The sequence below is a fragment of the Panthera onca genome, chromosome X (assembly GCF_046562875.1).
Source record: "Panthera onca isolate mPanOnc1 chromosome X, mPanOnc1 haplotype 2, whole genome shotgun sequence".
In the NCBI taxonomy this organism is placed as follows: Eukaryota; Metazoa; Chordata; class Mammalia; order Carnivora; family Felidae; genus Panthera; species Panthera onca.
In genome coordinates, this window is record NC_138357.1 from 68,532,166 (window position 1) to 68,551,784 (window position 19,619).

Here is a 19,619-nt window from a genome sequence, read left to right on the forward strand (position 1 = left end):
TTCTAATTTCTTTATGTGTATATATAATTCTAGAGTAATCTTGTCTGTAGCTACAAAGAAGCCATATAGGACTTTTAAATGGATTTTTAAATCTGTAGACCAATTTGGAGAAAATTGACATCCCTACTATATTGAGTCTTCTAGTCAGTGAACATAGAATCTCTCTCCATTTACTTGAATTTCCTTTGTTTTATTTCATCTGCATTTATAGCTTTCAGCATACAGACACTGAACATGTTTGATTAGACCACTGGTTTCCAGCCAGAGGTGATTTTGCTCTTGAGGGATATTTGGCACTATCTGGAGATATTTGTGATGGTCACAGTTGAGGATGAGTGTGTCACTAGCATGTAGTAGGTAGAAGTTAGGGATACTACTAAACATCCTAAAGTGCACAGAATATTTCTTCCCATAAAAAAGAATTATTTAACCCAGAATGTCCATAGTGCTGAAGATTGAGAAACCCTAGGTTAGGTTTATACTTAGGGATTTCTTTTTGGGGGGAGGGGGATTGTAATTTTTTTTTTATGTTGGTTTCCAGTTGTTCATTGCTAGCATATTGATACATTAATAATTATGTATTTACATTGGTCATTATATGTTGATAATTATATTGGTAAGTATTGATATGTTTGGAGTTTGGTCTATCATTTTATTTTATTTTTGCCAGTTCGTCTTTCTTACTCTATTTCACCTTTCCTGCTATCTTTTGTGTTACTTAAATACATTTTACTATCCCATTTTAATTTATCTATTGTGCCTTTTAGCCTATCTCTTTGTGTAATTTTTTTTTGCAGTTACTCTACGAATTACAATAGTGGTACTTAACTTTTCACAGCTTACTTAGAATCAACATTTTACCATGTCAAGTGGAATGTAAAAACCTTACTATGCCCTATAAGTCACTTTACCTTCCCCCCTTATGTTTACAGGTTATCTTATGTATTATATCTGTATACATTGAAAACCCCATGGTCAATGATTTAACTTTTGCTTTTGTCCACCAAACATATTTTAAAGAACTTAAGAGAATAGGCTACTATATTTGCACAGATATTTAACTATTTCTGTTGGTTTTTCTTCATTCCTGATGTTCCAGATTTCCTTCTGCTTCTATTTCCCATATGTATGAAGACTTTTCTTTAGCAGTTCTTTTTTTTTTTAAGTTTATTTATTTCTTTTAAGAGAGGTGGGGGGGAATGAGCAGGGAAGGGGCAGAGAGAGAGGGAGAGAAAGATTCCCAAGTAGGCTCAGTGCTGTCAGCACAGAGCCCAACGTGGGACTCGATCTCACAAACCATGAGCCAAGATGAAGAGTCGTACGCTTAACCGTCTGAGGCACCCGGGTGCTCCCCTGTAGCAGTTCTTTTAGAGGAGGTCTGCTGGTGACTAATTTTTAGTGTTCCTTAACCTGAGAACATTGTGATATTCCTTTCATTCTTGAAAGCTCGTTTTGCTAGTTATAGGATTTTAATTTGACAGTTCTTTTCTTTTACCACTTGAAAAATGTTTTGACACTTCCTGCTGGCCTCCCTGGAAATCTGGTTTCTTCAAATTGTTTTTCCCCCTATATATAATGTATTGTTTTTGTGTAGCTTCTTTTAAGATTTTTAAATTTGTTTTCAGCTTTCAGAATTTTAGTTATAATGTATCTTGAGGGGCACCTGGGTGACTCAGTTGGTTAAGCATTTGACTCTTGATTTCAGCTTGAGTTGTGACCTCAGGTCATGGGATCGAGCCCACATCAGGCTCTGTGCTGAGCATGAAGTCTGCTTAAGATTCTCTCTCTCTCTTCCTCTGCCCCTCTCTCCAGCTCACACTCTCTCATGTTCTAAAATTTAATTTCTTTGGGTTTTCCCTATTTGGAGGGGAGGTTGCTCAGCTTCTTGAATCTGTAAGTTTATGTCTTCTGCCAAATTTGGGGAATTTTTAGCCATTATTTCTTTGAATACTTTTTCCAGCTTCACACTTTCCTATTCTTCTGGGACTCTAAAAAGGAGTGATTTTTTTTTTTTTTTATAGTCCATAGATCCCTGAGGCCCTCCTGCCCCTTTTTAGTGTTTTCTCTCTGTTGTTCATATTCAGTAAATTTTATTGTTCTGTCTTCATGTTGACTGATTCTCTCCTTTGTCCTCTCCATTCTGCCACGGAGCCCATCCATTCAGATTTTTTTGAATTCTGCCATTTACTTTCCACTTCTAGATTTTTCATTTGGTTCTTCTTTATGTCCTCTGTTTATCTCCTGAGACATTATATATTTTGATGTTTGAAGCATGTTCATAAATGCTCCTTGAAGCACTTTTATTTTTTTAATGTTTATTTATTTTTGAGAGCGAGAGAGAGGCGCACGCGTGCATGAGTGGGGGAGGGGCAGAGAGAGGGAGACACAGAATCTGAAGCAGCTCCAGGCTGTGCGCTGTCAGCACAGAGCCCGATGTGGGGCTCAAACTCATGGACGGTGAGATCATGACCTGAGCTGAAGTCAGACACTTAACTGACTGAGCCACCCAGGTGCCCCATTGAAACACTTTTATGATGGCTATTTTGAAATCCTCATCAGATAGTTCTAATATTTATGTCTGTTGATTGTATTTTCTTATTTCAAGTTGATATCTTAGTAGTCCTTGGTATAAGGAGTGATTTTTTTTTTTTATTGAAATCCAGATATTTTGGGTATTATGCTATAAGATTCTGGATCTTTTTAAAATCTTTTGTTTGTTAGGAGGCCTCCTGTGACACTGTTCCAGTGAGGATGGAGTGTTGCCTCATTACTGCAGGTGGGGTTGAAAGTACAGGTTCTTACCTTCGCCTCCACTGACTCCTACAGGAAGGAACCCCTCCTGACTGCTAGGTGGGGTAGTTCAGACTTCTCAGTAGGATGAAAGACAAACTACACACCAGCAGAAAATTTTTACAAATCACATATCCAGCAAAGGCCTCTATATCTAGAAATATATAAAGAACTTTAAAATTCAATAGCAAAAACAAAAAAACAACCCAGTTCTAAAATTTGCAAAAGACACAAACAGATATTTTACAGAAGAGGATATATGGGTGGAAAATCAAAATATGAAAAGATGTTCAACATCATTGCTGTCACGGAAACAAATTAAAACCAAAAGATATCACTATACATTTATTAAAATAGTTTCAAAATAAAAAATAGTGATGATATCAAATGTTGGTGAGGATGTGGAGGAATTGGATCACTCATACTTTACTGGTGGGAATGTAAAATGGTACAGCCACTCAGAAAGGGCATGACAGTTGCCTAAAAAGTTCAGTGTAGACTTAGCAGTTGTACTCTTGGGCATTTATCCTAGAGAAATGAAAACTTATCATCACCTGTATGAAAATTTCCAAAGCATCTTTTTATTTGTAGTCCAAAACTAGAAACAACCAAAATGTCCTTCAGGGATGAATGGTTGAATAAATTCGGTACATCCATGGAATAGTACTCAGCTATAAAAGATGAGATATTGATGCATGCATCATCCTTGATCAACTTCAGGGGCATTACGCTGAGAAAAAAAAACAGGTCGATCTCAAAAGATTACAAATTATATTATTCCATGTATATAATATTCTTAAAATTACTAAACTATAAAGATCAAGAACAGATTAGTGCTTGCCAGGGGACAGGGACTGAGATGTCGGGGGAGGTGGGATGGGAGTGAATATAAAGAACTGTAGCACAAGAGATTTCTTTTGTTGTGATGGGGTAGTTCTGTATCTTGACTGTGGTGATTGTTACATGCATCTGAACATGGGATAAAATGGCGTAGGACCATTTGGTAATACATACAAACCACACACATACATGAATACACATTTAAATATGGTAGAAACTGAATACATATTTAAATATGGTAAAAGCTGAGCGAGTTCTGTAGTCTAGTTAACAGTAATGAGCCAATGTACATTTTTGGTCTTGATATTGAACTATAGCTATATCAGATGTCATCATTAGGAGATGCTGAGTGAAGGGTCGAGTCTCTTTGTACTACTTTTGCAACTTTCTGTGAGTCTACAATTGTTTCAAAAGAAAATGTTTTTAGAAAATTCACATTTCTCTGAAATGGTTTAAGTGTAGTTCTAGTGAAAGCAGAGTATTAGGGAAAACCAGTATTTGTCACCCTCCCCATGCTCAAAATATCACAAGGCCAGTGCAGCCAATACACATGTACTAATAAAAATATCTACGCATAATATAATCCTTTCCATTTCTTTTGTGTTTTTTATTTCTTTCCTTTCTAAAATTACGTTTTTGGGAGAACTGGAAGTAATTAACAATTATTATTAGAGGTAGTACTATGTTCTTAGCATTATGCTAACTGCCTTTTTTCTGCCAATAAAAATACAGGACAGATGACATTCATATTACAAAGATGCTCCTGGGGCGCCTGGGTGGCTCAGTCGGTTAAGCATCCGACTTTGGCTCAGGTCATGATCTCGTAGTCCGTGGGTTCGAGCCCTGCATGGGGCTCTGTGCTGACAGCTGAGAGCCTGGAGCCTGCTTCAGATTCTGTGTCTCCCTCTCTCACTGCCCCTTCCCCTCTCACACTCTGTCTCTCTCTGTCTCTCAAAAAATGAATCGATGTTAAAAAAAAATTGAAGATGCTCACATATTTGACCAACCCAAACACATTTTCAAGAAAGTAAAATTACACAACTTTCTTGGTGATACATTAATTAGTTTTGGTCACTATGCACTCTGGCTGTGGCAAAGATATAATAGGCTGTAAGTTATGAGAATTGCGTGCTAGCTGTAACTATCACTTTTTCTCCCACTCAAGAAATTGTATTGGAATGCAAGTGAGGGGATGTGGTCTTATTATACGGAAACCCTGGAATCAGCTATGATTTATTTAAATTATTTGTGTCATACTTTATAGCTGGTTTCAACAGCACATATGAGAGCATCCACTTTAGGGTGCAAATGTAGTAAAATAATATGGTCTCTTGCTTTATGAGCTGCTAATATGGCTATGGTATACTAGAAGAAAATTCTGAATTTCAAGTCAGTCTTGGATTTTAATCCCAGCTCTGCTGCTTCCCAGACAAGTTATTAAACCTCATGGAACCTGAGTTTCCTCAGTTACACGGATATCCATTTAATGGAATTGTTATTTCATTCAGCTTTTACCTTTGTGAAGGTACATAGCACCATACCTGATTCCTGTAGGTATTGTTCACAAAATGTTTGTTTGCCACAAAAGGTTTGTGAACTGAGGTTGAGAAGCCAGTATATCCGTGCACATTGCTCCTAGAATGTGAATGATAAATATATAATAAAAATGATAGATAGTGATGTATAAACCATCAAAAAGAGGAGTTGGAAAATCGGAAGAATGTCACATGGGCTGAAAGTTTCAGAGAAGGGAATGGTATTCAGAGTGGGTTTTGAAGAATGGAGAGGCAGGTAAATCTGGCAGGTAGGCCATTTCAAGCAGAAGCAAGAGCTTGAGATTATATGATTATATAGGAATCAGAATCGACAATTTTGTCATACTTGAAACTTGCTATTATATTAGATTATATTTTAGAAGTCAGAAAAAAACTTTAAGCAATTTATCCCATACTGTTTCGTTCTTAAAAGTGTTCCAACATCTGCTGTGTATTTTAATGATATTATTGAATGAGAGTACCTGCTTGGTTGCTAGGACACTTGTACACTTTACTTCAAAATCTTGGTTGGTAAGATTTACATAGCTCTTGTCAGTTGTCAGCTAAACTTAGGCTTGTTGACAATACTTTAAATGGAATGTTTACAAGGGGTGGGATTTCATTGTTTTTGGTAAGCCTAACAGAATTGCTTTCACATGTTATTGTATATGAATTTAATTTCTTTAAAGCTTTGGCATTCTAATCAGTTTTCTATTCTTAAATGATAGTTGGTGTATTTGATACTGTAACCTTGCAGAAAATGTGAAATGTGAGTGATTGAATATTTGCCTTGAACATATGAAAGCATTATACCCATAGTTTTCATATTTTTTGGTATATTCTCATGGAGAAATAGGTTGGTTTTTAAAAGCTTAGTTTGGTATTTAGTGGGTTTTCTTTAGTATTGGAGCAAAGGAATCTTTTTAAATTTTTATTATTGAATTATAGTTGACATACAATGTCATATTAGTTTCAGGTATACGATACAGTGATTCAGTAATTGTATACATTACTCAGTGCTCACCACAATAAATGTAGTCACCATACAACATTATTACAGTATTATTGATTATATTTCTTATGCTGTACTTTTCATCTCTGTGACTTATTTTGTAACTAGAAGTTTGTACCTCTTAATTCCCTTCATCTGTTTCACTAATTCCCCCACCTCTTCTCTGAACAAAGGAATCTTTTTGTGGGGCAAATAGATCTATCAGTGTTATGTGTGTGTGGTTTTTTTTTCCCCCCAATGGTGAGTCAGCCACAGAGATACTTGTAATTTATTGCTTTTGAGATACTTTTTTGCTATATAATTTTAGTTTTACTATTATATTGGTGAACAAATAATTTTACATATTTGATTGAATGTGTATGTATGATTGAAGATATATATATATAGAACTATAGAAGATATATATATAAAGAACTATCACATAAGGCAGTTTGCCTTAAGTGCCAGAAGCTCTGTAGGATTTCAGATAATGGAGAGAGCATTTCGAGTAAATGATCAGGGATTATTTCATGGAGGCCCAAGCATTTGACTAATGCACGTAAGTTATAAATTAATATTAACATGGCAGTCAGTGTCAGGTAGGAGTCCTGAAATGACAGCTCTCCAATGCCAAAGATTTTATCTTTATAAACTAGGAAAATCATTTCAATACTAGTAAATGATTAATATCTAAACATTCCCATAAACACTAATTTAAGGTAAATACTTGTACTTTTAGAAAATATTTTGTATATGATGGATAATTGCTTTTATATTTTTAGGCCATGAATATTGTGGTTCCCTTCATGTTTAAATATGCTGTAGACAGCCTCAACCAGATGTCGGGAAACATGCTGAACCTGAGTGATGCACCAAATACAGTTGCAACCATGGCAACGGCAGTTCTGATTGGCTGTATGTGTGATTCTTTAATCTATCTACAGGTGTTGACTTTCTTCAAGAGGGTTTCATCATATCTGAGCAGATGACCTTTTTACCACAAACACAAGTTAGCATTTTGGATGTTTATCGTTTTACATGTGATTTTTGATAGGTAGTTTAAAAAAATTCTTTATGTTTTCTAAAATTCTGTAAAAACAGTTTCATTTTTTAAGTTCTAGAAAAATATAACATGAAATAAGATATTAAATTCATAATTACCACTTCTAATAGTAGTTAGTTAATAATAAATTCATAATTACCACTTCTAATAATTGTTAATAAGGTTCCTGAAAATAAGGCTAGTTATTTTCTTGTTATTGTTGTTAACTGCTTAATGGGAAATAGCTAAATAATGCTATATGTATATTAATGCTTCATTAAGTTACATTCAATAGCCTTGACACATTTACCATTTTTAAAGAACAGAATATGTTGCTTTGTTTACTCCTGCATTAGAAAGGACACTTTATGAGACTCAGGAGGTTTGAATGGGGGCATGCTTTAGTCAAGGCACTTGATTGTTCAGGATCTCGATTTTATCATTTGTTATTCGGGGGAATTGGATTAGATCAAAAAAACCTGTACAGATATTGTACATTTATCCACAATAAGGCCATGCGGGGTGCTACTTATTAAAAGTATTTAGTTGGAGGGGTACCTGGGTGGCTCAGTCAGTTAAGCATCTGACTTAGCTCAGGTCATGATCTCACAGTCCATGATTTCAAGCCCCACGTCAGGCTCTGTGCTGACAGCGCTCTCCCTCTCTCTCTGCCCCTCCCCCACTAGCACGCTGTCTCTCAAAAATAAAATAAAAACATTAAATTTTTTTAAAACTTAAAAACAAGTATTTAGTTGGAAAAAATCTTTCATCATCTGGAGTTTATAGAGGAAAATAACACTGAAAGGGATTCAGGGTGGTGGAAGGATTGGTACTCACTAGGCTAGATGCTTGCTTTCTAGGTTTCTTTTAATGGAAGTATTCTGTGATGTATTCATTTATTGTGTAAGTACTTTCTTACTTGCCATATGTTTATCATTTTTACACTCCTATGATTCGAATGTTTTCACATCCCACTTTTTCTTTTGAATGTCTTGTCAGATGGTGTATCAAGAGCTGGAGCTGCCTTTTTTAATGAAGTTCGAAATGCAGTATTTGGCAAGGTAGCCCAAAATTCAATCCGAAGAATAGCCAGAAATGTCTTTCTCCATCTTCACAACCTGGATCTGGCTTTCCATCTGAGTAGACAGACAGGAGCTTTATCAAAAGCTATTGACAGAGGGACAAGGGGTATCAGTTTTGTCCTGAGTGCTTTAGTATTTAATCTTCTTCCCATCATGTTCGAGGTGACTCTTGTCAGTGGTATTTTGGTAAGTAAAAAATTTTTCATAACAAGCTTTTATCTTACATTCTCATTGGAAGCTATTTAGTACTGGAAGCTGTAGTGCTATTGAATGCTCATGGTTTGAAAGCAAAATTCCACGGTACCAGAAGGATTATGCAGTTTATTTAATTATTTTGCTACAGGCTTCAAGGGACCATTCAAAATCTTTATCATGTTGTTATTGTAAAGAGCTGGTCACTTCTACACATAGATCAGTCATTTAGTGCTTGTAATTTTTTTGTTAATAGAGATTTTTGTATATGACTTTGGACTGGTATACTCAGATTATCTAGATTTTTATTCACCATTTATAACATTTAAGCAATTTCATATTTTGTAATTAAGACTGTATATATACATTTTATTCCTCTTAAGGCTTATTGCATTATTTTTATCCTAGCATATGACAGTAGTATCAATGTGGCAAGTGTAGTGGCTTTCTTCCCTTGTTACCTAAAGTAGCTTTTCTAAGGTATTTGATATCTCACAAAATTATTTATTTATACAATTCCCATCAACATATTTCTATTAAAATCTTTTGATTGATATTTGCTGTTACATATTATAAGCTATTTGCAAGAACAGTGACTGTTTATCATTTCTTATTTTGCCTTCTCCAGTATTATAGATGTGGTGCCCAGTTTGCATTAGTAACCCTCGGGACACTTGGTGCATACACAGCATTCACAGTTGCTGTTACACGGTGGAGGTAAAGTATTTCCTAGAGGCCAGTCAAGGTTCAGAAATTAGTTACATTTACATAGCAAAAATTTCATGCCTATGTGAATCTTTGTCTTACAGAACTAGATTTAGAATAGAGATGAACAAAGCAGATAATGATGCAGGTAATGCTGCCATAGACTCACTGCTGAATTATGAAACTGTGAAGGTAATATGTTTAATTATACTTCCTCTCCCTTTCACACTGCACAGAGATTTGTTCTGCCATTTAGCTGAATAGGTGCTGTAAGTTAGAGCTTCAGATTAGGATAGGATCTCTAAGTGTGATGAAATAATTGTACTTTATTATTTTTCTTTATTTGGAAATTCTCCTCTCTTTCCACCTCAGTTTTTGTGTGGCAACATCAGAATTTTACCTTCTGAATTAATTTGTAAGTGATGAGTATATTTAGCATCTTGATTCAGAATTAACACTAAGCTAATCAAACTGACATTAAGGTCTTGACTGTCCCTCAGAGGACCTAGCATATAGTGATTTTCATTAATTCTCATTTATGTGTCCATTTTTCCATTTAACAAATATTCCTGAATGGTTCTTGTGTCCAAAGCACTACACTAAGTCCTGTGATGGGGAAGTGTGGTAAAAATGATTGATAAAAGGCTTGCCCTCCCAGAATTAAGTCCCGTAAATTGGGAGAATTATAGTTAAGTATGCAGTTGACTATAAAAGAAAGCATAAAGTGGTGGGGGCAATGAGAACTGTCAGTTCAGTCTCAGAGGATCAGGGGAAGAAAGCTTTGTAAAGGAAGTGCCATTAACACTTTTTTTTAGATTTGGGTTTAAATTAACCAGGCCTTCAGTAAATATGCAATGAATTTTATGGACTTTTCAAATATAGTTCATTGTGGAAAACTGCAGGAGTACCATAGCTCAATGTATTGAAAGTTTTTAAAGTGGAGTATGGCAATACAAAATTGAATCCATACATAAAGTCTGATGAAAAGGATACTAATCACTTAAGAGAAAAATTATAATTGTACTTGCATGTAATAACTATTTTTGTATATTTTGTAGTATTTTAATAATGAGAACTATGAAGCACAAAGATATGATAGATTTCTGAAGACATATGAGACTGCTTCATTGAAAAGTACCTCTACTCTGGCTATGCTGAACTTTGGTCAAAGTGCTATTTTCAGTGTTGGTTTAACGGCTATTATGGTGCTCGCCAGTCAGGGAATCGTGGCAGGTAATGGATCTGCAGTTTTCACATTTATAGATGTTTTTCTTAACCTTTATAAATAAGGATTGATGAAAGGAATGTATATATTAGTCTTAGTTATAAAGCATATTCAATAGAGTGCTTTAACATCCTTGGATTACTTTCCTTTTTATATCAGAATGTGTTTTCTTAATTGTATAATAGTGGTTTTTTTTAACTTCCTTTTGTTTGACACTACAAGTTTAGCACTGGCTCCCTTATTAATTAGAACTACTGTTTATCCATTTTGTGAGGCTACATATTGATTCTTTCAGGAGTAAATTCTTTTTTTAGCATCTGATATTTCTAATTTCTCTTGTAGACCTGGAAAGCAATGTAATTAATTTAGTGTTTAGTCCAAAGAACTAAAATGCACCACACATACTTTTTACAATTACAAGTTACATTTTAATCTTTCTATTAATTTTACATTTGCAAAACATTTCAAAAGTGAATAATGTCTCTGCCTCTTTTCTGTAATCTGCCCACTCAGTTAAGATTTATTCATTCACTGTGACCTTAATATATGGTTTCATTCCCAATCATGATACCCATTTGTTCCAATTTTTAATATATACTTAAATTTTTTTTTTTCTATTTCACATTGCAAAGAAACTTGCTAGTGTCTTAGGAAGAAAGGAGAGAGATATTTAGCCATCCATTTCTATCTTCACTTAAACTATTCTTTTTTTGTGTGCGTATATTATGTATAGTGTATGGGTAGGTGGTTCCCATTCCACTTATATCAAGTTCTCTATATTCCTAAATCATGAATTAAAATGCTTTTAAATTTGCATAGACCTTAAGAGTTACTGGTTATGTGCATTTTATGCTATGAAAATTATAGCATAAATTTTTAAAATTTATTATAGTTATAGAATATTATATTCCAGACTAATAAACTTCTCTATCTTAAGCTGGAAAAGTTTATAACATCTAAAATACCTTTTTTTTTCTTCTGTCAACTACATATTAAGGTACCCTTACTGTTGGAGATCTAGTAATGGTGAATGGACTGCTTTTTCAACTTTCATTGCCCCTTAACTTTCTGGGGACTGTATATAGAGAAACTAGACAAGCACTGATAGATATGAACACCTTGTTTACTCTACTCAAAGTAGACACTCGAATTAAAGTAAGTAATCTATTTAGTACCTTTTAAACAGCATGTGAGCATCATCCCATTAATAGGATTATTCTAAGGGAATATTCTTACATCACCATGTTAGCAAACCAGTTTCTTTTTTGCAGGAATTGGGGCTATGATGTGTATTAAGAGGTTGTTAGAGCTTTTACTTCCATGTTTAGAAACCTTACAATGTTAGCAAAGAATATTATACCTAGAAGCTAAATTTTGTTAACTTGAATTATTTGTACTTGCACCTGATTTACTTTTGCTAATCATGGTATAAAATGTGTGATTGCCTTTCCTCATGTCCTAAACATCCTTACTCCCCTGCCCACCATCCCTCTACCTGCCCCCCAAAATTGCTCAAAAATCAAAACATTTAGGAGTTCTTGACCTTAGTGAGGAGTTAAAAAAAAAAAACTTTAAAAGCATGCTTGGAAGTGGTCTAACACTACTTATAAACCTCCTCTTTCCCCATTTTTTCCCTTTTTCTGTGAATTAGAAAATTGTCTACATAGCTGTAGTCTACATGGTATATAAAGCGGCTTTTTTTCTCTTCCCTACTAGGACAAGGCAATGGCATCTCCCATTCAGATCACACCACAGACATCTACGGTTGTCTTTGATAATGTGCATTTTGAATATGTTGAGGGGCAGAAAGTCCTTGATGGAGTATCTTTTGAAGTCCCTGCAGGAAAGAAAGTGGCCATTGTAGGAGGTAGTGGGTCAGGGTGGGTAATTTAGTTATTTATAAAATTCTACATCATTGATTGATGATTCTCAATGTAATATTTTTTCTTTATCATAAAATGATTACAGTGGTTTAAAACAGGGATTCCCTAATGCCAGTAAGAGCTAATTAACCTTTTCTTGTCTTCAATTTCAGAAAAAGCACAATAGTAAGGCTGTTGTTTCGCTTCTATGAGCCTCAAAAGGGTAACATTTACCTTGCTGGTCAAAATATACAAGATGTGAGCCTGGAAAGCCTTCGGCGGGCAGTGGGAGTAGTACCTCAGGTATTTAAAAAAGGAAGAAAACCTATTTGGGGAAAAACTTACTGGGTTGGTAGATTTTTGTTAGAATAATTTGAATCCAAAGAGTATATTGCTAACTAAGTAGGAAGCATTAGACCCTACAGGTAAATTCTGTTACCAAAAAGCCTTAAAAAAATGTGAATGAAAAATCTGAATGATGGAAAAAAAATTTTTTAGATCTTAGAAAGATAGCATAATATAATGGAAAGAGCCCAGGCTAGAATCAGACAGATATGGATTCTAACCCTAGCTCTAACCCTTGTAAGTTCTGTGGTCTTGGTCCTCAGTTTATCTTTAAAGTAAGGATAATAACCATCTGTCTTATGGGATAGAATTTTTATGGATTAGAGAATATCTATAAAGCACTAAGCACAATATCCATCACATAATGCTCAGTAATTTAAAGCTATTACTATAATTTTGAACAGTTTTTGACATAGTGAATTTATTTATTTATAAAATTTTCTTTAATATCTATTTAATTTTGAGAGAGAGATAGAGCACGAGAGGGGGAACGGCAGAGAGAGAGGGAGACCCAGATCCAAAGCAGGCTCCAGGCTCTGAGCTGTCAGCACGGAGCCCAGTTGGGGGGCTCAAACTCAAAAACCATGAGATCATGACCTGAGCCAATGTCAGATGCTTAACCAACTGAACCACCCAGGTACCCCAATGTAGTGAATTTATAAAACTTAGAAAAGCAGTTTGGTTATCTGCTTCCATGTTTATGCCTTGTTTACCACTGACTTCTTAGAACCACCTACAGTGCCTGACCCATAGCAAGCATTTAACAAATATTTGTTGAATGACTTTAGGGGAAAAATAAATTCTGAGCAAAATCTGAGAAGACAAGGATGCCTTATAGGATGTAAATTTTTCTTATGCTAAAAGCCAACAGAGAGACCCGGAAACTAGTTTCAGACTAGAATCTGAATTAAACTCCTAGGAGAACTGTAAGAAAGGGATCAGACAGGGATATGTAGCTTATAAAAGGCCTCTAAGTGATCTGACACATGCCACTCTGCCCCGTCCTCCCTCTTTTTCACTGAGAATCCCAAATGTTAGTGTGCATGAATCGCCTAGGGAGATTATTGAAATTCCAGCTCTTTCACACACCTTAATTCTAATTTAGGAGGGCTGTGTGGGGCCCAGAACCCTGCATTTTTGAATATGCTTCCTACATGATTCTGATATAGATAATTCACAATAGACTTTATGTTGAGAAACACTAACCTAAACTGTATATCAAGTGAAAATATATATGGTTAATAAAAAGACGCTGATCCTCACTGGAGGCCTTACCAATGTAAATTAAATCAACAATGGGATACCATTTTTCACCTGTCAGCAAGGATTTTAGAATTCATAATGTGCAGTTTGGGCAAGGCTGTGTAAAATGGCTAGTCTGGTGTTTGTCTGGTGTAAGTATACAGCTTTCCTGACAAGCAGCAAGAGCCAGAATAATATTCAAATCCTTTATTCCAATAATTCTGCCTCTAGGATGTTTTAGTAAGGAAATAAACAGAGATGTGAACAGATTTTTATATGCAAAGATGGTCATTACATTATTATTTTTAATATCAGAAGTTAAAAACATTTATAATAACAGAAGTTGAAAACAGTGTAAATATCCAAAACAATAAGTAGATGGTTAAATTATCACCATAGAATCAAGTGGCAAAAAGCCATTTATAAATGAGCTGTTTGTAAAGAATATTGAGTGTCATGGAAAAATACTAAAATAAAAGTTTGTTGAAAAAGAGGATACCAAGCAAAATATAAAATCTCAATTTTATAATATTAAAGGAATACATGTTAAGTAGAGGAGAAAGGAGAAAACACACCAAATGTTAATAGCAGTTATCACTACATGATAGGATTATGGATTATTTAATTAATTTTTATTTTACCATATTTTTTGAATTTTCAAAGTTTCCAGATAGCATTTATTAACTCTTCTGAATATAAAATATTTAAAAATAAGTATTTTCTTTTTATAGAACTTCAAGCTTATTGGGGTTAAGTACCATCTCAATATAAAAACTTTTTTATATTAGTAGTTGGCTTAAAATGTTTAAAATATTATTTGAAGTAATACCTGAAACTCTGGGGCTGATTGTGATATTAAAGAAGATATTAATTATCTTGGTTAAGGTAAAGTAATGGAGCCATTTTATTTCATTTTACTAACTGTTGCCTTTCAACCATTTAGAGACTAAGTCAAAATAAGATGAAATATCAAATGAATGCTTGCAGTGAACTTTCTCCAAAAAATATCTATAGTGTATAAATCCTTTGTTTTCTGTGTCCAGTTTAAAAGCTTCTGAGGAACATATAACATATTCAGCCTCATTAGTAATTAGGGAAGTGCTAATTTAAACGAAAAGCAATTTTTACCCACAAAAGTAGCAACAACTGAAACTTATTAATATGCAGGCCTGTTGAGAAAACAGGGACCTGACAAACTCATAAAATATGGGTTGAAGTGTGTATACTGTTGGAGCATTTTGGAAGACAGGCAGTACTCTCAAAGGATGAATGTATGCTTCCCTTTTAACTCATCAATCTACTCCTAGGAATCCTTCTTACAGAAATACACAAGTGCACAAATTCCTATATGTAATGCTATTTTATTCCAACATTGTAATAGCAAAAATTTGGAACCTACATTAATGTCTATCAATAGAGAAATAAATAAATACATTGTTAGTATCATACAACTATTAAAAACAGTGAGGTAGGATTACTGATGTGAACAATTTCCAGGGTATGTTAAGTGAAAAATGCAATTTATAAAATTATATATTTATAGATATAGATACAGTATGACTCCCCTATGTGAAAAAAAAAGTGTATGGCATATAAATGTATCAAAAATCTGGATTGATATTCAATACATTGTTCGTGGTGATTAGTACTGGGGAGGGAAATGGGATTGCAGGGATGAGGGGGATGATAAAGGGGTTATATTTTACTCTTTATGTCTTTACTAAATTGTTTGAATTTTTTATAATGGATATACATGTATATGTATGTATACATAAATCTGCTCCAGGATGCTGTCCTCTTCCACAATACTATTTACTACAACCTCTTATATGGAAACATCCATGCTTCACCTGAGGAAGTGTATGCAGTGGCAAAATTAGCTGGACTCCATGATTCAATTCTTCGAATGCCACATGGATATGACACACAAGTAGGGGAACGAGGACTCAAACTTTCAGGTAATCAGATTTTAGATCTGTCCCATTGTATAGAGCCATTTTCTAGAAAATGTAATGACAGAGTACATACCGAGTGCTCATCCAGTCACTTTCAAGAAGGTCTCAGCCATCACTGCAAATAATGTTGGAAATAACTTCTCAAGTCATGCAGATGTTTTTTGTTTTGTTTTGTTTTCACTTGCAGCTGCAAACAGTAAGTACTTAATAGTAGATTACTGATATGTGCTCAGATCAGTGTTAACTTATTATCCATAATTTTAGTATTAAAGGAAAGTGAAGATCATTATTCACCTGAGAAAGTACTAAGAGGAGGCAAAAGTAATTTTATAGTAAATAGTGTATCTCATCATAATTTCCTAGTTTGTTGCAGGATGTTTTCAATGCTTTAGACTTCCTTACACTTGATATACTTAACTGCTGTAGTTTCTTTACAGTTAACTTCATTTTCATGTTCTTGTTGGTTCAGTGATCAAGTAAATTTTGGGGCTTGTAGGTTTCTATTTAAGTGTTTAATAATGAGATTGCTAGGTTTAATAATCATTATCTTATAAAAACTGAATTTTTGGGGCGCCTGGGTGGCTCAGTCAGTTAAGCATCCGACTTCAGCTCAGGTCACGATCTCACGGTCCGTGAATTCAAGCCCCGCGTCGGGCTCTGGGCTGGTGGCTCGGAGCCTGGAGCCTGCTTCCTATTCTGTGTCTCCCTCTCTCTCTGCCCCTCCCCCATTCATGCTCTGTCTGTCTCTGTCTCAAAAATAAATACACGTTAAAAAAAAAAACTGAATTTTTTTGGAGGATCCATAAAAATATTTTTTCACCAAAAATTATTTGAATTCCAGAAGTGTAATGCTATCTAATGCCTAAAAGTATTACTGTAACTCATAAATACACTATACCCTTTACATTTATTCTCCACTCTAGTTTAATTTAGGGAGGAAATAGGTAGATTAAGGATGGAGGTGAGGCGAAAAGAAAATGAAGAATACTCCGTGAATTTTAATGAGTCCCCATTTGTTTTCATTACAAACTGGTTTCATTTATTCACAACATTGATTAGGTACATACTGTGTACAAGCTAATATGCTAAATGATTTAAGAGTTAAAAAGATGAAGCAAAAACGGACTTGCTCTCAAGGAATTTGCAGTCCATTAGAAAGTTTTGATCTAGGTTTAGGAAATGTTAAGCAAAGATTGTTTTCAAGTTAGGTTGGTTTATAGTGTTTTTAATTTTTTTATGTTTATTTTTGAGAGGCAGAGAGTATGAGTGGGGGAGTGGCAGAGAGGGAGAGAGACATCAAATCCGAAGCAGGCTCCAGGCTCTGAGCTGTCAGCACAGAGCCCAATGCAGGGCTCAAACTCACAAACCACAAGATCATGACCTGAGCTGAAGTCGGACGCTTAACCGACTGAGCCACGCAGGTGCCCCTGTAGTGGTTTTTTTTGATTATCACCTGATAGTATAAGATACTTGCATCATTCCAGTCCCCCTTTATACTTTACCATTGCTCTTAATGGTAGTAGTGTCCAGCTAACCAGACCACCTCCAGATGATTTGTCCAGTTGCCTAATTCTAAAGATATACAAGTTTTCACATAGTATAAACTAGGCCTCTCAATATATGACTGCTTCAGATAGTTATGCCACATGCCATTTTCCAATCAAATTTTTCCTATCTGCATGCCTTTGGGAGTAAGAATGGCTAAAGAAATTGTATTCTTACCTAATACCCATCGCCTTACAGCTAGACCTCTCTGAATGAGCATTTGTATTATTTAGTGTCTATGCTAATATTTATGGTAGGGAACAAACAAATGTTTCTTCTTCAATTTCCAAAATTCTATTGAATAGAATTGAAACTGAGTTGGTTTCCGCTTGAAATTTGGGAGGCATGTCTAAACTAGTCCTTCCTCTGAGTATCTACTTCTTTTAGGCGCTTTCTGCCACTGAGTTGCCAGGTGGGTAAGCAGATAGTTCTGGCATGATGCCTGCTTTGGTAGGAGAATTTTGATCTTATTGAATGGGGAAGAATGTGGATAGTATAAATATAAACTTATGTACTAGTATTAGACATAAGGAGCTCCCTTTACTGGTTGGAAATAATAATTGCAGAAGAAATATAAAGTGTACCAATAAATAGGTGGAGCTTGCTTCCTGAAGAGGTTACTGAAGCTGAAAAATACAAGTTTGTTCAGACATTGATAAATTACTGGATAACAGAAAAGAAGCCAAGAGGGGCATATTCAGCAAAACATCATCTTCTATATTTCCAACTGTAGTTTTGTGTAAGATTGATGACTTTAGACCTACTTCCCTTCCCAGTAAGGGAGGAAAAGATTTCTTTGTTTTCACTAGAGTATATTTAGGAATAAATATGGGCTTGCATATTATGATAGGAAGAGCATTGGCATGAGAGTCAGGTCTAGCCCAGATTCCACTGGAATTTGCTCTGTGACCTTGACTAAACCCAGTAAACCTTTCTGGGTCTCTGTTCCTTTCTGTTTTAAAATTCTGCTTTTCTAGAGACCATAGCAAGTAACTAAGGTGAAATACGAGGTATCGAGTATATACCTTTAACTTTGAAGGGTGCAATAAAAGTAATATCTTCCAGAAAAAATCCTTGAGAAGAATACTGGCTGAATGGTACTTTTTTGTTAAGAAATAAATTTATTTCTTTATTTGTTTTAAGTTTTATTTTAAATGTTTATTTATTTTTGAGAGAGAGATAGAGTGTGAGTAGAGGAGGGGCAGAGAGAGGGGGAGACAGAATCCCAAGCAGGCTCTGTGCTGCCAGCACAGAGCCCGATGCAGGGCTTGAATTCGTGAACAATGAGATCATGACCGAAGCTGAAATCAAGAGTCAGATGTTTAACCAACTGAGTCACCCAGGTGCCCCTTTGTTTGTTTGTTTGTTTGTTTAGAGAGAGAGAGAGAGAGAGAAGGTACAAGGGAGAGGCAGAGAGAGAGAAGGGCAGGCAGTTTCTGCACTCTCGGTGCAGAGCCTGATGTGGGACTCAAATTCACGAATCATGAGATCATGACCTGAGCCAAAATCAAGAGTCAGACGCTTTAAGCGACTGAGCCACCCAGGCACCCCAAGAAATACATTTAGATATTCAGTTTTGTGTTTTCCAAGATTCCAGGTTTCAGATATTGAATTTAGTTTTGTCTTTGTTAGTTCTCTAATATTGAAATTGTTCTGAGATGCTGTCAATTGGGAAGTAATATAAAGTAACAAATGTAATGAGCATATTTACGGTGAGAGGAATAATTGTGGAATCAAAGCTGTTACTTCTCCTTTTTCTCTTTACCTGCCACAAAGTCAGAATCCAGAATTATATTTATGTTCCAGAGCAGAGTGTATAGTTTGTCAAAGGATATCATATATGAACTTAGACTCTTAAAACTGAGTAAAATGAACAGTGATCAGAGGTAAATGTTAAAGGCATTACTTGGTGGTTATGATCAGTGGAAATACTAGAAACATAAAATGTTGTTATGTTATATATCCTTAAACTAAATTTTTCTTTACCAGGAGGAGAAAAGCAAAGAGTAGCAATTGCAAGAGCCATTTTGAAGGACCCCCCAGTCATTCTCTATGATGAAGCCACTTCATCATTAGATTCAATTACTGAAGAGGTAAATGATGATGAAAATGCCATGCTCTTCAATTCTCAATGCTTAACTTTTCTCCTTGGAAGTTACAGTAAAATGGCTACATTCTTTTGTATTCTGAATGAACTTCAGTAGGAGGTAGGATAGAGCAAAATACCTGGCCCTTTTCCCCTATATAGCAAGTATTGATAACTATCAA

General features: G+C 35.1%; 1 protein-coding gene across 1 annotated transcript in view; it reads left to right on the plus strand.

Moving 5' to 3' along the window:
• ABCB7 (ATP binding cassette subfamily B member 7) overlaps positions 1 to 19,619 on the plus strand; it is a 163,161-nt gene that overhangs the window by 117,595 nt on the left and 25,947 nt on the right. The window contains exons 5-14 of the mRNA XM_081793471.1: positions 6,939 to 7,071; positions 8,198 to 8,466; positions 9,101 to 9,189; positions 9,282 to 9,369; positions 10,236 to 10,410; positions 11,400 to 11,557; positions 12,119 to 12,282; positions 12,438 to 12,567; positions 15,638 to 15,809; positions 19,341 to 19,444. Of these exons, the coding sequence (XP_081649597.1) occupies positions 6,939 to 7,071; positions 8,198 to 8,466; positions 9,101 to 9,189; positions 9,282 to 9,369; positions 10,236 to 10,410; positions 11,400 to 11,557; positions 12,119 to 12,282; positions 12,438 to 12,567; positions 15,638 to 15,809; positions 19,341 to 19,444 (1,482 nt within the window). The remainder of the gene's footprint in view (positions 1 to 6,938; positions 7,072 to 8,197; positions 8,467 to 9,100; positions 9,190 to 9,281; positions 9,370 to 10,235; positions 10,411 to 11,399; positions 11,558 to 12,118; positions 12,283 to 12,437; positions 12,568 to 15,637; positions 15,810 to 19,340; positions 19,445 to 19,619) is intronic.